We start from the raw sequence: 16,917 nt of genomic DNA on the forward strand, positions 1-16,917 counted from the left end.
AGAAAAATGCAGTGCCAGGCTATTTCCAAAATACCGCATGTGTAAAGTGTCTTCCGTTGAAGCCTGTGTAAAGTTCATTTGTGTAGACACCTGTGGCTTATAGACAGGTGCAGCTTATTTATGTTCAAAATAAAAATATTGTAAAATTCAGTGGGTGCGGCTTATATATGGGTGCGCTTTATAGTCCGGAAATTACGGTATGAATTTATTCCTTATGAATTTCAATTTTTCAAGATTCAGCATTTCCTATCTAAGAATGTAGAAATTCTAGGTGAAATTTACAATTTAGTATGGTTAGTCCAAATGTTTAATTTACCACAGTTTACTTGGAACTAATTGTATGCTAAAGCTGCCAGAACATCTTTATGTTTGTCGGTTTGTGGCGAGAAGGCAAATGTTGAAATAATAATAAGCATAGTGATAAGCATGGTGAAAAAGAAATAAAGAAATAAAACAAATAAATAAATGAAAAAGAAAGCTACAACCCACACATATTTGTACACAATAATGATTTTGCACTATTAGGAACATTTTGACCTACAACATTAATGAGTAAGTCTTTCTTGAGTAAGTAAAAAAAAAAAAAACTATAATATGGGAGAATTTGGCTTCAGGGTCACTTATTTTACCATCATTCATTTGTGGAAATAAACTTTGCTATAAGACAAACTGAAAGCCTTGCTTTTGCAATCTACTCAAAATCTTTCATGCATCTCAGACTTATTCTAATATGTCATGTAGTAATTAGAATAAACTCCATCCTTTATATATATTTGAAGTTACAGTAAGCAAGCATGCAAGGATATGGCATTAAAATTTGAGAATGAAAAAAATCTATTATATTGCTTATATTGCTTATATCCTTATAGTATTTATGTACTATAAAGTCCAAAATGGAAAAGTTCATTACAGTTAAACAATGATAAACTGTGTAATTCTCAATGCTACATCACACCATTATGTTGTAGCTATTTCAATAGCGGCATGTCTCTAGGTGTTGTATTCCTTACATGATTTACAGATTTGTTTCATTCTCATAAGTCTGAGAATTTTGTTCTTTAGTAACAAAAATGTAACCTATAGTTATATCTTATGCAATCTGTGTTGAGATTTCTATATTTGTTAAACATGATAAAAGTAATAAAAAAACAACCCAATACTGTCTGGAGTGTCTGGAAAGCCTGACAGTAGATCAAACACAGTCTTTTGCCTTGTCTTTTTTTTAAATGATTTATTGGGTGCAAAAGGATATGCAACTACATTTCAACACTGAATTGTGCGTGTTGTTTCATATCAGAAAAGAAAGAAAGACAGATCCTTGACAAGATTCTTGACAAACCAGGAAAGCAGTGATGCTCAGAAAAAGGCCATTCAGTTTTCCAGGGGAAAAAGAAACAAAACAAAATTAGATAATTAGCCAAAACAGATACAAATGACACAAAAGGTTACATTTAATAACTTTTCTTTCTTACACAGTGCTAATAAATTTACTCACTGACAACAGAGTCATTTAAATGAAAATCATCACACATTCAGTAATCAAAAACAACTACACCATTGGTATTATTTTATACCAGTACTCCCTCATTTAAAAGCAACAAAAGGACCTATTGTACTTTTTGCTTGCTTACTGCATACAAATCATTTAAGAGAGCATGTTAGACTTTCTTTCTACACGTCATCGAAACCATCCTTCCTACATTTGAACACAGTTCCATTAGGACTGTTGGGTCCTAGTAGCGTAGTAGGCCACAAAAGCATGTAGAAAAGCTGACAGAAAGCTCAGTATAGATGAAACTCTCACACAGTGCGTTATTGCACAGCATTATTGAAACAGCACTGTACAGTTCAATAAATACTCTAAAACGAGCAAGCGTTAATGGACTCTACAAAAATAATGCATGGTGCTCTTTCAGCTTTTGAGGGGATAATGCATTCAACCTTGCTGTCGTCGTAAATGAAGATAACGCAAGCAACCTCTATTTCATTAAAATCCATCAATACTTCTTTTATATCACCATAGAAAAGCTTGTTCCCCAACCCCCCGACCCTCATGCACTTTCTTTGTACATCATTAAACAAGTGTTTTAAATCCAAATCCATTTCCTATAGTAGACTGTCATTCATGTTCAGTGGAGAGTTCTCTTACTTGCCCATTGTTGGAGGGATAAGCATTGACCACAGTGCATTACTATTTCATGATATAATAAAATAATAATAAGAATTTACAAATCAACTCTTTATTTTCCTCTTACTTTGCACCTAATTAAACCCCAGGAGAGAGAAAATAATCAGCCTTCTTAATCCTTTTATTTGCTGAAAACTAGGAGTGCATATGGAGGTTCACAGAGGTGACGAAATGTGTAAATGACCTTAAAACATAATAGCTAGAGATAGCAATGTAACACAGCATGGTTCAGATGTTCTTAAGAGCTATAAATGAATATAAATACAAATACAAGACCCAAACAAAACGTTCATTTTTGCAGTGTAATTTGCATTATATAAATTCAAAGTCTGCATTTTATTCTGAAAGAATAAGGTGTCCCTTTGATAATATATATTTTTTTATAATAGGGTTTAGAATTTTCATAACCACAAGCAGAATCAAGGGCTACACAGTTATTTTGGTTAAAGTCTCATCCTTGACAAAAATAAATTTCTAAAAACGTATTTTAAAAAAGTATCCGTGACTCTTTTATTCATAAAGCTAGTATCCAAAACAATCAAAAAGTTAACACTCTTTTACTTTCGCAAACATATTGCGCTGATATCTAAATCAATATCGCCGTCCTTCCAATTCTCTGTCCTCCTAGCTCCAAAGAATGCTCAAAAAAGTGTACAACCCCTTCCACTAAGCTCCCGATCGATCATATTTTGTCACATTTGGCTGCATAGACAGCTTTGCATATTTGAAGAGAATTTTTCATTCATGCAACATGAATAAAAAGCAGAGTACTTCTGCTTAAGCCCTGTCTTAGGTTCCCTCAGTATGCTGAAGGTGCTTTAAATGCTTGTTTCTACAGGTACATTAGGACATTCAAATGAACTTAAATGAAAACCTCCATGCAGTTCGGTCATACAGCAGTACTTCACAATTCAGTGAGTCTTTTGCTCATAATAAATTCATTCTTTTTTTTAAAGCTGCAACACAAAAACATATCCAACATTGACAAGAATGCACAAAAGCTTGCACATGTTCAAATATTTTTAAACTGGAATGTTCTGAATGTGTTTTTTTTTTATATTTCACAAGCCACAATTGCTTCAATCATTGACCTTGTCTACAACAAAAAATCAAAATAAAATAAAAAAACAAAAAAAAAGAGAAATCCACCAGAGAGAATGATATAAGCACAGTGAATACTGTTTCATAAAACAACTGTCTCTCCACAAATGGTCCCAAAGCAGCATGGTGAGGTGTTTATTTTAACCTCCAAAAAAATAATATTGAATCCATATAGGCAGGGACTTATGAGTCAAAAAGTCGGTCCTCGCATATCTCAAGTGCTGCTTTTGTAGCTCCTCCAAAGACCTCAACATTGGCATCTATCCATGGCACAACGTTGCCAGGCATGTAGGCTGAACAATTGGCCATGCCAGAGATGTCTGTATGGCGGAGAACCCGATCCCACATGTTGAAATGGCTTAGCTCTCCAACAAAAGCCTGTGTGGCATCAAACCTTCCGCCAACAATATCCTGTTATGATAATAAAAAGGGGCAAAAAAGTCACCAAACATTATTGCCAATTAAAGTTCTTAATTTGGTGGTAAAGTACATCAGGGCAATGGCACTATAGGTCACTGGTTTTGGCATTAGTTTACTAGAAGGTCAGTGTCATTGTCAAATTTATTTCCATACTGTAGCAAAATTAAATACAACATAGGTTAACCAAAATGGGTTTATGCCAAAAAAAAAAAAAAAAAAAAAAAAGAAAAGAAAAGTTTCTAACTTGGATTTGAAACTATTTAAGGTATGAGCAGTCCTGTTGTATAGGAGAAGGCTGTTCCAAACCTTGCAACACCAGCTACAGTGAATCACCTCTAAGCTTCAGTCAACTAGGCAGTCAAGACCAATTTAAATTGATCAGGCCTCTTATCAGATTGCGATTGCCTGTTGTGTTACAACAGCATGTATGTATCATCCAGGAAAATGTGTATGAGGCACCTATGCTAGAAAGTTGAACATGTAGCAGGAGACAAAAGAATTACCATAACACAGATAGACAGTGAAAATGACCTTTGCTGTTACAGCTGTTTCTGTATGTTATTTATATGTAAATTTGCAATCTTTGCTGTATTATTTCCGGCTTTTTATATTAGAACTGCGTATGCTCTGTGGGTGACAGGTCTTACTTAACCTATGGAATTCATTTCTGCCTGACATCAGATACACATTAAGTGTTCTAATAAGTATTTCTAAAAAAAACTATTTTGGGGTCAGCTTTTGCTTAACTGTTAATAGTCTTTAATGGACTTGATATGTTTGCTTTTATTATTATTTTTTTTTTTACAATTTGTATTCAAATAGTTGTGTTTTTTATTTAGGCTACTTTTATCTAAGCTGTTATATAAAATAAAGTTTATTATTATTATTATTATTATTATTATTATTATTATTAATATTATTAATATAATGCTGATAATTAAGCTAATATTTACTTTGTTATATATAAATAATTGATTTAAACTTAATTACATAGTATAACAGAACATTTTTATATTCATTGTGTCTAAAAAGTAATTTAGGTAAGTCATTATTTAAGTGGTTTTTATAACATAGGACTTACAATGTCCTTGACTTAACTCTTTTTATTTTATTAATTTATTAATCAGTATGTTTTGTAATCTTTTTATAAATTGAACCATTTGTATTTATTAATTGTTTAAACTTAATAACTCCTGCCTTGTGACTATTCTCTGGTCTGATGATTGAAATCATCAATTTAAAAAACATAACTGAAGTATATTCAGACAACTGATCTAAACGGTACATTCCACAATAAAATCAATTTCCTATGCTATCAAGATCACGCCTGCTTAAAGGTGAGTCACTTTATCATTTGATTAGTCTGTAACATTTGGTATTGGGATCATTGCCATCATCTTTTGTTTGTGTAAGTAATGCAATGTTTATATATTACTAAAAGCCTCACTGGTGTCTTTTACCTCAACTCTCCCTTCCTTCCTGAAATCAATTAATCATTTCTTGTGGTAGATATCCAGTTTAACTGCTCATCATTTATTTTTTTTTTTTTTTAGAAATTTGCCCTACATAGCAACAGTAGCCAAGTGTGGTTAGAGCTGGGAATTGGTCAATAATAGAAATATACATTTTGAGTGACAAATACCAACTCTATTTCCTGTAAATGAAATCACTTTGCATTCTATGTGTACTGTACCACTTGATTACCTAATGCTATAGCTAAGTTTAGTGACTTTTGCTTGTCTTGCATACCATCCCTGAGGAGTACACACACACACCACATGGTATACCAGTAGCATAGCAGCAGTATAGTAAATACAACCAGATGACGTTTTCCTCTCATCGCGTGTGAAGACTTATTCTATTTATTTCCTGTCTGTCCCTTAAGGGAGGCTTAATGTCTCTCTTTTACTCCTACCTGTTCTTGACCTAGTATGATCACTCCTCCAGGTTTAATTGGGTGCCACGGGGCCAAGTTCTCCCCAGTGCCCAGCTTCTCGCCATCCTGATAGGCCTCCCAGAAGCCGTCTCTGGTCGTCCAGGTGATACAGATGTGATGCCATCGGCCGTCGCCCACTGATAAAGGCAGCTGAGCCACCTGGAGAACAGGGTGTTAAATTAGTGCACATGCAAAGAGACTTATAATGTTAAAAGACTAGAAATCGGAATGTTAATTAATCCCAAATATGAAAAAAATTGAGAGACAAGGCAGCATTGACATTTCTAGAGTTAGTATGTAGTACATGCAGTATATTCTAATAAGTTTAATAAGTAGTTGAAAGTATTGGGGTGACTATTGCAGAGACCATTAATTAGACTCGATCTGACAAATAAGTGCTACTATGTTAATTTGTTTCTTTATAAACTTTGTTTGAAATGCATTGAAAGTGACTTAAACATGGTCTTACACTGCATCTTCACAACAGCATTGAAAACACATTAACATGAACTAAAAATGAAAAGGCTAGGCCCTTATGGAACATCACATGCTTGTTGCTTATTGGCTAAAACATGCATCAGTTCTAGTGACTGGGGAAAACAGAGAGTCTAAAGAAAGCAGGTAATTCGAAAGAAAACAAATCACTTCTCACAATAAAAATTGTGTACATTTTCACTAGGATAAATTAAAAACAGACCAGAATGTTAAATTATTTTTCCACGCAATGAGCACGCAATGTTCAATAAGAACCTGAAATGATTAGTTTTCTGAATTTGTTTTGCACCTACCTAACACCATAAAAACATTGGTTTTGAATACCGCCACTGGTAGCATTCGATACAACTTCGTAATCTACGTAAGTATGTATATAACCGTATCATATAACCCAATTATTTAGAGCAAACCCAATGAGGTTTTATACAAACACCTTACTGCATGTTAATGTTGAACTCTTGGTGCGATGAGCTGCATACAGCATTTAGTCAGATTCAGTACGACAGCATTTCTCATCGCCTATGTCTCTCTCCCTCACACACACACACACACACACACACACACACACACACACACACACACACACACACACACACACACACACACACACACACGCGCACACGCACACACATGTATAATGCAGAAAGCTGAAGGCCAAGCTGCCTTTCTCAATAAACCAAATGCCAAAAAGATGCAGCTCAGGAGTGGCATCATGGGAATTATTCAAGCAGCTAGGCTCACTCTCTCATTTTTTTCTCCCACTCTCTCAACCCTCAGGGTGCATTCAGCATCAGCCAGACATACAGATATCTAACTAAGTCTTATGAATCCCAAATGCCTCATACAAAAACGTAATGTTGGCGGTGGGAGGATTTTATGTTTGTAAAGCATTACGAGATAATAATGGTTTCTTGAACAATAAATACAAGTTACTGACTGATAGATATTTTATAAGTTACATAGGAAGATTAAGGCAAGGAATTTTCCCCAATATGTTTCATATTTGTGCCAAACTTAATTGCCAGCATTTACTTTTCAGTTAGTAAAATTGCCCTTGCAAATGTCCCTACTCCCCTCTAATACTGTGAGTAATGTCATGGCCAATGGTGACAACATTTTTCTGATTTAGTTTTACCTTTAGCTTATTGCCAACATTTGTTAAAATAAAAATAGATCTTTAAAGATCCATGATCTGGCATGATAATCAATGTTTAAGTCGAAATGCTCTGTAGCAGCACCACATTAAACTTTATCACAATACTTTCTGAATAAGATAAATATGTAATAAAAAACTTTAGCACTTTTTTTAGTGATTCAACATTAGACTTACTGGGCTAATTAAACTAATCATCTTCTCAGCAAACACAACTGAGCTTACACATCACATGTTACAGTAGTCTGTAGGTGAAAGCTATCTGAATTTATAAAAGTTGCCTTACCATGGAAGCCGAAATGTGTTTGCAGAGCAGAGGAGTTATTTCATGAGCCTAGCTAAAATTATTGACTCCATATAGATTTTTTCTTTCAAGCGGTCTAGTGGTAGAGGTGAGCTTGGTTAAAAATGATTGCTGCAAAGTGTCTCTTACAGAGCACTGAAGTGAAAGTTTGATATGTGTATGCTTGGGCTAGAAAAAAGCTTTAGTCTATAGAGGTGCTGCAACAGGGGTGTAAATTACACGGGGGACGCGGGGGACATGTCCCCTGCACTTTTTATAAAAAGTTCATTCGTCCCCCTCACTTTTTTAGTGGAGGAAAAAAAAAAAACAGGTAACACTACACATTTTGTCCCCCCCACTTTTGAAATACGCCCCTGTGCTGCAAATACATTAGATATGAACATGTTTCCTGTGAGACACTGGATGATCATAGAAACACTGGGTGTGAAGTGGGAACACACCATTAATAGTATAGCAGTCTATTAATGGGTAAATTCAATGCAGCCAATCCATTTACTCGCATGTTTTTGGGAGGACAGAGACAGTAAACCAAGCTCAGGATTAAACCAGAAACAGTGGAGATGTAAAGTGAATACATGCCAGCTTCCATCCTATTTTAGTAATACTGTTAATGTTGAAAATTAACAGTATTAACCCTAACCCAAGCTCATATTTACTCTTTGTCAGCATATGTGAGTCCATACTCGTAAACAGTATGGACCCCCCCAAAAATCACAGTTTTGATTCAAATAGAAGAACTGTACAGTGCTCTAAATTTACACTGATTCTAACATAGGTCCATCTCTTTATAATCTTTTTTTTAATTACTGTATTGTTCTGTACATCATTGAAACAAAAACAAAAAAATGCTTTTAGGATGCAGGGCATGTCATCATGCAGGAATACCTGAAAACAAGCAACTGATCTTGTATGCAAGAAGACATGAGATGTGTTTTTATTTACTGTGCTCTCAGTGCATGCACTTGCACCATAAAGGTGAGCTAATCACAGTGCTCCTGTGATAAATCTTTTATAACCTCAGTAACAGTAAAAACATTTTCATTGAATCACAAAAGTAGAAAGTGGCAATATTGTGCACAGAACACAAAACTATGTGCTGTGGTACATAACCCTAAGTGTGGAAAACCCTCACAACAGAAACGTATCCCAAAAAGGATTTTTAAGAGGATCATAGATGAGATCTTTCAACTGTTCCCAGGCTTGAGAAAAAAAAATATATAAATATAAATATAAAACTATTTTACTATCTAGCACGAGACCGGGCTACAGTTGCATCCGGAAAGTATTTACAGCGCTTTACTTTTTCCACATTTTCTTATGTTACCAAAATGAATGAAATTCATTATTTTTCACAAAATTCCACAAACAAACCCCATAATGACAACATAAAAAGAAGCATATTTGAAATCTTTGCGATTTTTTAAACATGTACAAAAGTATTCACAACCTTTGCTCAATACTTTGTTAAAGCGCCTTTGGCACCAATTGCAGCCTCAAGTGTATTTGAGTTTAATGCTACAAGCTTGGCACACCTACAGTGAGGAAAATAAGTATTTGAACACCCTGCTATTTTGCAAGTTCTCCCATTTAGAAATCATGGAGGGGTCTGAAATTGTCATCGTAGGTGCATGTCCACTGTGAGAGACATAATCTAAAAAAAAAAAATCCAGAAATCACAATATATGATTTTTAAACTATTTATTTGTATGATACAGCTGCAAATAAGTATTTGAACACCTGTCTATCAGCTAGAATTCTGACCCTCAAAGACCTGTTAGTCTGCCTTTAAAATGTCCACCTCCACTACATTTATTATCCTAAATTAAATGCACCTGTTTGAGGTCGGTAGCTGCATAAAGACACCTGTCCACCCCATACAATCAGTAAGAATCCAACTACTAACATGGCCAAGACCAAAGAGCTGTCCAAAGACACTAGAGACAAAATTGTACACCTCCACAAGGCTGAAAAAGGGCTACGGGGAAATTGCCAAGCAGCTTGGTGAAAAAAGGTCCACTGTTGGAGCAATCATTAGAAAATGGAAGAAGCTAAACATGACTGTCAGTCTCCCTCGGACTGGGGCTCCATGCAAGATCTCACCTCGTGGGGTCTCAATGATCCTGAGGAAGGTGAGAAATCAGCCCAGAACTACACGGGAGGAGCTGGTCAATGACCTGAAAAGAGCTGGGACCACCGTTTCCAAGGTTACTGTTGGTAATACACTAAGACGTCATGGTTTGAAATCATGCAGGGCACGGAAGGTTCCCCTGCTTAAACCAGCACATGTCCAGGCACGTCTTAAGTTTACCAATGACCATTTGGATGATCCAGAGGAGTCATGGGAGAAAGTCATGTGGTCAGATGAGACCAAAATGGAACTTTTGGGTCATAATTCCACTAAACGTGTTTGGAGGAAGAAGAATGATGAGTACCATCCCAAGAACACCATCCCTACTGTGAAGCATGGGGGTGGTAGCATCATGCTTTGGCGGTGTTTTTCTGCACATGGGACAGGGCGACTGCATTGTATTATGGAGAGGATGACCGGGGCCATGTATTGCAAGATTTTGGGGAACAACCTCCTTCCCTCAGTTAGAGCATTGAAGATGGGTCGAGGCTGGGTCTTCCAACATGACAATGACCCGAAGCACACAGCCAGGATAACTAAGGAGTGGCTCTGTAAGAAGCATATCAAGGTTCTGGCGTGGCCTAGCCAGTCTCCAGACCTAAACCCAATAGAGAATCTTTGGAGGGAGCTCAAACTCCGTGTTTCAAAGCGACAGGCCGGAAACCTGACTGATCTAGAGAAGATCTGTGTGGAGGAGTGGGCCAAAATCCCTCCTGCAGTGTGTGCAAACATGGTGAAAAACTACAGGAAACGTTTGACCTCTGTAATTGCAAACAAAGGCTACTGTATCAAATATTAACATTGACTTTCTCAGGTGTTCAAATACTTATTTGCAGCTGTATCATACAAATAAATAGTTAAAAAATCATACATTGTGATTTCTGGATTTTTTTTTTTAGATTATGTCTCTCACAGTGGACATGCACCTACGATGACAATTTCAGACCCCTCCTTGATTTCTAAGTGGGAGAACTTGCTAAATAGCAGGGTGTTCAAATACTTATTTTCCTCACTGTATCTTTGGGCAGTTTTTTCCATTCTTCTTTGCAGAACCACTCAAGCTTCATCAGGTTGGATGGGGAGCGTCGACGCACTGCCATTTTCAGATCTCTTCAGAGTAGTCTGGGCTCTGGCTGGGCCACTTAAGGACATTCATAAAGTCATCCCGTAGCTACTCCTTTGTTATCTTGGCTGTGTGCTTAGGGTCGTTGTCCTGTTGGAAGATGAACCATCACCCCATTCAGCGGTACAGAGCACTCTGGAGCAGGGTTTCATCAAGCATGTCTCTGTATATTGCTGCATTCATCTTTACCTCGTTCCTGACCAGTCTCCCAGTTTTTGCTGCTGAAAAACATCCCCACGGCATGGTGCTGCCGCTACCATAATTCACTGCAGTGATGGTATTGGACAGGTGCCTGGTTTCCTCCAGACATGATGCTTGGCATTTAGGCCAAATAGTTCAGTCTTTATTTGTCATGGTCTGAGAGTCCTTCAGGTGCCTTTTGGTAAACTCCAGGTGGGCTGTCATGTGCCTTTTACTGAGGAGTGGCTTCTGTCTGGCCACTCTACCATACAGGCCTGATTGGTGTAGTGCTGCAGAGATGGTTGTTCTTCTGGAAGGTTCTCCTCTACAGAGAAATGTTGGAGTGACTGTCGGCTTCTTGATTACCTCCCTGACTAAAACAATTCTCCCTCGATTGCTCAGTTTGGCCGGGCAGCCCGCTTTAGGAAGAGTTCTGGTGGTTCCAAACTTCTTCTATTTACAGATGATGGAGGCCACTGTGCTCACTAGGACCTTAAATGCTGCAGAAATCTTTCTGTACCCTTCCCCAAATCTGTTCCCCACGTCTACAGACAGGTCTTTGAACTTCATGGCTTGGTTTCTGCTCAGACATGCACTGTCAACTGTGGCACCATATATAGACAGTTGTGTGCCTTTCCAAATCATGTACAATCAACTGAATTTAACACAGGTGGACTCCAATAAAGTTGTAGAAACAGAGATGATCTCAATGATGATCAGTGGAAAAGGGATGCACCTGAGCTCAATTTTAAGGGGCCATGGCTAAGGCTGTAAATACTTATGTACATGTGATTTTTTCTTTTTGTTTTAATAAATTTGCAAATACGTTTTCTATTAAACTTTACTCATGTTGTCATTATGAGATATTGTTTGTAGAATTATGCGGAAAATAATGAATTCCATCCATTTTGAAATAAGCGCTGTGAATACTTTCTGGATGCACTGTAGTTTAATGTTGCTAGACAACTAAGTAGTAGTAGGATATAATATTATATTGCCCTACCAGCATCTAATGCTATCTTCATTGGAGATTATAAAAGATGTTTCTAGAAATTATAAGATGTTTTTCAAGTGATATCTTACTAAAAAAGTCCTTAAATAAGTATTGCCAGACAACTAAGCTGTAATTGCATTAATTTAGCTAGCTAGTCCCATGCGAAATATATTAGCTATTCCTATGCTCTGCTCATGCCATGTTCATGTAATTTGTAACTCATGTAAACATTTACACATTGGCTTTTCTTGTCTCAGAAGGAGAGGATGCTAGTGTTTCAGATTCAGCCCCTTTTCTAGCAAAGAAAGTCACTGTATATCCATTGTTCATTCACACTAACTGACAGTTAGCATTTGGTGAGACCTGTGAACCAAAAAGAAAAGAGCAATTCTACACATTTTCTAGTAAACCCTGTTCAAATGGCCCTGGGTCCATTCACTAAAAACACAAAATAACAGCACCATTCTAAATTCTAAATTCTTTTATTCTAAAGAAAAACTCTCGGAATGCCCAGACCAGGTTAATGATAGGTTAACCCTTGTTAATGATCATGAACAACATTGACACTGTGTCTAACTTCTGGTAAATATACTGTAAGTAAGCATAGTCTGTTCCTCAGCAGCAAGCATTTAGCAGTCACAACAGATGATGATATCTTTCCTAAGACTGATCGATAGAAAACACTTTAAAAAGAGTTTTTGACTCATTAAAATGCGTCCTTGTTGATTCTCATTTTAAATGATAATTTTTTACTGTGAGGGTTTGTCAATAAAAGTTTAATCTGCAATAATGACCTATTTTGCAGCTGTGTTTAGGTCCACAGATGGTGCACTGTGGAGCTGTTTACCAATTGTACTTGAATCCCTCTTTGATTTCCCACCTCATTTTTTCAATCACATCCTTTGTAATGCTGATATCCACCACTCTGTGAAGCTGAGGCTTGGCACTGCCTAATATCAAGTCTCATGCTGCTTCAGAGTGCTGCTGGCAGATCAAGTTAAAAATATGTGCCGGCCATTGTGATTGTTGTGTCTACGATTATGGCACAGAGGGAGTAGGACATTCTTGTTTCCATGTGTACTTACATACCTAATAATACCACAGTGCTGTTGAATACTTGCTTCTGATTAGCTAGAGGATGTTGATTTACTTACTTTAACAGCAGCTCTGACAATAGAGATTTCATTAATTTGGATAAGTTTATTTGAAGGTGTATAGTCTAACATATCATTACTATTGTAACAGCTTATTTCCAAATACATACATGAAAAATTATTACGATAATTATAATCTAAATTCATAATGTTTTGTTATTTACCAAAGTGTGATACACAGTACTGTATAATTGCATTGGCTGAATCCATTGAACAACTGGTTAAGTGCCACATTCATGGTTACAACCGATCCTTTGGTTTTGTGTATTGAACTGCATCATAATCTGCATTAAACTCCCAGTGTGACAGCATAAAACACCAAAAAAAATGTCACAAGCAAGTGAAAATTTTTGATAATATAATTAATGACTGACCTTGTCATTGACAAGTAGCTCGATGGGATTGTTGCCCCATTCTATCAGCACAATCTCATTGGCCTGTCCAGGGACTCCGTATGAGAATGGCGTTCCAATACCAGGACTAGTGCTGGACTTGAGCCACATACACACTGTGAAAGCATACATTTCTGGTAAACTCTTCTTGATGCGGCCGTAGAGGTAGTTTGTGCGCAAGGGCAGAGAAACCTTGAAGTCCTCTGGCGATTTAAATGCGCTGTTACCTATAGGGAGAAAATAAATGGATGATGAACGGATGAAATGCAAAATGGGTATTTGGGTCTAACTTTGCTGGAGAGTAAAGATAAAATGACCACCTGTTCTAATTAGTAGACTGGCCATATTTGTGCCATGGACTGTGCTCTCAAATCTGAAAATTAGCCTAATGATTTCAGATCCTCATTCAACAAGCCAGAGGCTATGTGATCCCCAGTACAGAGCTGTATTATATTAAAATCTTTTAATATGCAACTACTACCAGAAAAGCTTCATACTGCTCCAGGATAACATTGCAGAGGCTGGGTTTGAGCTGGCTTTTAAGTATGAATTAAATCCTGCATGCTTTGAAAGACTACAAATGTACAAAGGAGCTCCACACCAATTGTAATTCAGTCTTGGAAGAGACAAGATGTGAGTGTGCCTTACTTCTCTCCAGCTCTGTTATCCTCTCCAACAGCGAGTTGAGCGTGTTCTCTGTGTGCTGCCGGTGGGCCATTGTCTCATTGTAGAGCTGAGTTTTCTCCTCCTCAAGCTCGGCTACTCTCCTCAACAATTGGCTCTCGAGGTCCCCCAGTCGGCGCTTGAGCAAGTCACGCAGTTCGTTGGGGAATGCCGCACCAGATGCATTGGCATGCAGCTGCTGCTGCACAAAGAGGGAAGGATACAGCTTTAATCATGTTCTGCAGCCTGATGGCTGTGTAAGTGAATGTGAAGAGTGTGTCAGGAAATGTTTTCTCGCAAAGTGCATAGGTGACGATGAGTCAGAAACCATAGAAAGTCTGAGTGTGTGTGTGTGTGTGTGTGTGTGTGTGTGTGTGTGTGTGTATGTGTGTGTGTATGTGTGTGTGTGTGCCTAGTGGTTAGATTTCTATACACGTATATAAACGCTTGTGTTTGTGCACTACTTTACTCTTGGGGCTCAAGCATGGTTTAATTACATCATGTGGACATTCTGCTTCCCATATCATAGATCACATGGCACACAAAATTCATAGGTTTTTCGTGGAGACATGATTTAATTCATCGTGCTAGGTATTTTGTACCAATTCCATCATAAGTATTTGGGAAAAAAAAACCTAATGGTTCCCTACCAGAAAGCATAACAAGAAAAACCATTTCAACAACCTATTAAAGACCCCTGAAAAAACCCATGAAAACATTTTTTCTTAATCTGTGTAGGTACCATAGAGCCACTCTTACACTAATACAATTAGTGCACTATAAACACATTAAAAACATTTATTTTGCACCAAGAAAACAGCAGATCCAACAAAAAGAACCCTAGTTCTTGACATATTTTGGCAGTGCGAATCTTTTGTGAGCACTAAGCCTCACCATGTGCAGAACCAGACACGCCACTGCACATATTGCATAAAGCAACAGGATATAAAGATGTCCCATGGAGAAATAGGGAAAGAGACAGGGCGTGAGATTAATGGGAGCGTGCGCAGAATGATAATCGTGATGTTTGCGAACAGAAGAGATGGAAGAGCAGATGAGAAACATCTACACTCACACAGAAAAAAAAAGGTATCAAAGTGTATCTGTGGTGGTAATATCAAGTGTGCACCTCTTGTAACTTTGTCTATGCATATTGACTTGGAGACAGGATTCACTATATTCACATTTTTGTGTAAGGGTTCTGTGCATATTAAAAACGAAGAATAAGCGACGACTTCTTTGTACGGATTGAGATTTTTTTTTCTTCACACCTACATAAAGTGAATCTTTTCTCACCTCCAAGTTTTCCAGTCGGTCCTTCAGTCCTTGCATGGTCTTGCCGAGCTGCTCGATGGTTTCCGCAGGGTCGCGCGGCAGATCGCCCATGGTGTTCTTCCCGTAGTCCTTTCTGCGCGCGCCCCCGCGCCACTTCGCGTCGCGCGCGTCGTGAGCCGTGGCCTCGCAGCGCGAAAGTTTGGAGTTGAGCTCCTTGATGGTGCCCTGCTGACTCGTGATGGTCTCCCGCTGCTGCAGCACGGTCTCGCGGAGCTGCACGATCGTGCTCCTGAACTCGTCCTCCTGAGGGCTCGCGCTCTGCACGCGGTTGTCCGCGTCCACCGGGCAGCTGAGGTCGGCGCCCGCGGGCACGGCGGTGCACACGAAGCGCTCGCCCTGGGGCTGGCCGTCAGCGCGCGTCGCGTGCCCGGCGGCCAGCGCGCGCGCGCAGAGGAGCGCGACGAAGAACGCGATCATCGCTGCCGCGCGAGAAGCACGCGCGTTGAGCTGGAGTGTCCAAAAAAAGCTGTATTCGCAAATCAAAAAAGTGTGCAAGACAAAGCCCCGATGCACGAAAAGTCACAGAATTCACAAAGAATAGCAAAAGTTCTTTAGATCCAACCGCACAATGATTCTTTTTTGTATTTTTTAAGTGCAATGTCCGTTTCTCCTAATTGTAAGATTGTGTGTAGTTTGAAAAACAGTCCAGCTCCCAGTTATTTCCTAGTCCCTGATGCTGCAGAGAGACAACTCGCCTCACCGCGGCTTAACGCATTAATATAGGCTCGACTGATGGAGCGCGCGGATTGACTAAGCCTCAACTACGTCACGAGTCTCATCACAAAATATCTCCTTCTCCCTAGATAAGCGCACTACACCACGAGTGAAAGAATGTTATCCTCACACTACATAGTGCCCCATATTTTCGATTTAGTGACATATAAGGGTGCAAATCTTTCACGACCAGATGTAGTAAGTCATTTTACAATGTGATTGCGCTCGTGAGCCCAGTCAGAGTAGTCAGCATCGCTTCTGTTACTGCCAGATGTAGACTTGAATGAGGTCACATTTTTTTTTCAACGTCAAGCTATTTTTAATCATTAATCCCAGATATCACTAGCGTCACACTTAAATGGCATATAATCTTCTGCCTTTTTTTTTTTTATTATTTAAAAAGTCATGTTTGTCATGATTTTCACCTCTTCCACGTCATTATTACCGTGCAATCTAAACTTATCTTTAAAAAAGAACATTCTTACATTCTTCAATTCAAACACACAAAAAACAGGCCCTAAAGTGGCCTTTCGAATGCAAAGTCTATAAATCTATAATTTATAATGTAGTCCAAATAATTCAGACTTATAAAATTTACACATTGCTAAAATTATCTCAGTTAAAGATCGTTTTCCAC

The 16,917-nt window shown here is 38.1% G+C and overlaps 1 protein-coding gene across 2 annotated transcripts; it reads right to left on the reverse strand.

The window, feature by feature from the left end:
- Positions 1 to 1,204: 1,204 nt before the first annotated feature.
- nptx2a (neuronal pentraxin 2a) lies at positions 1,205 to 16,524 on the reverse strand. Of its 2 annotated transcripts, none has more exons than XM_083566685.1 (5): positions 15,528 to 16,524; positions 14,217 to 14,430; positions 13,551 to 13,795; positions 5,625 to 5,804; positions 1,205 to 3,700 (listed from the first exon to the last, which is right to left on the reverse strand). In XM_083566685.1, the coding sequence occupies exons 1-5, from the start codon at positions 15,981 to 15,983 to the stop codon at positions 3,473 to 3,475; spliced, it is 1,323 nt and encodes a 440-aa protein (XP_083422811.1). In that variant the 5' UTR covers positions 15,984 to 16,524; the 3' UTR covers positions 1,205 to 3,472. The 2 variants fall into 2 exon arrangements, with proteins under 2 accessions (XP_083422811.1, XP_083422810.1); XM_083566684.1 differs by having other exon boundaries at positions 1,210 to 3,700; positions 14,217 to 14,433.
- Positions 16,525 to 16,917: the final 393 nt, after the last annotated feature.

The sequence above is a fragment of the Silurus aristotelis genome (assembly GCF_946808225.1).
Source record: "Silurus aristotelis genome assembly, chromosome: 17".
Classification (NCBI taxonomy): Eukaryota; Metazoa; Chordata; class Actinopteri; order Siluriformes; family Siluridae; genus Silurus; species Silurus aristotelis.

What these genes read in the sequence shown, in the direction of transcription:
- nptx2a (XM_083566684.1), bottom strand. Translation starts at nt 15,983, where the DNA reads ATGATCGCGTTCTTCGTCGCGCTCCTCTGCGCGCGCGCGCTGGCCGCC. An exon ending in ACCGACTGGAAAACTTGGAG is followed by an intron (nt 14,434 to 15,527) that starts GTGAGAAAAGAT and finishes CTCTTTGTGCAG; the next exon opens with CAGCAGCTGCATGCCAATGC. An exon ending in GATAACAGAGCTGGAGAGAA is followed by an intron (nt 13,796 to 14,216) that starts GTAAGGCACACT and finishes TTCTCCCTATAG; the next exon opens with GTAACAGCGCATTTAAATCG.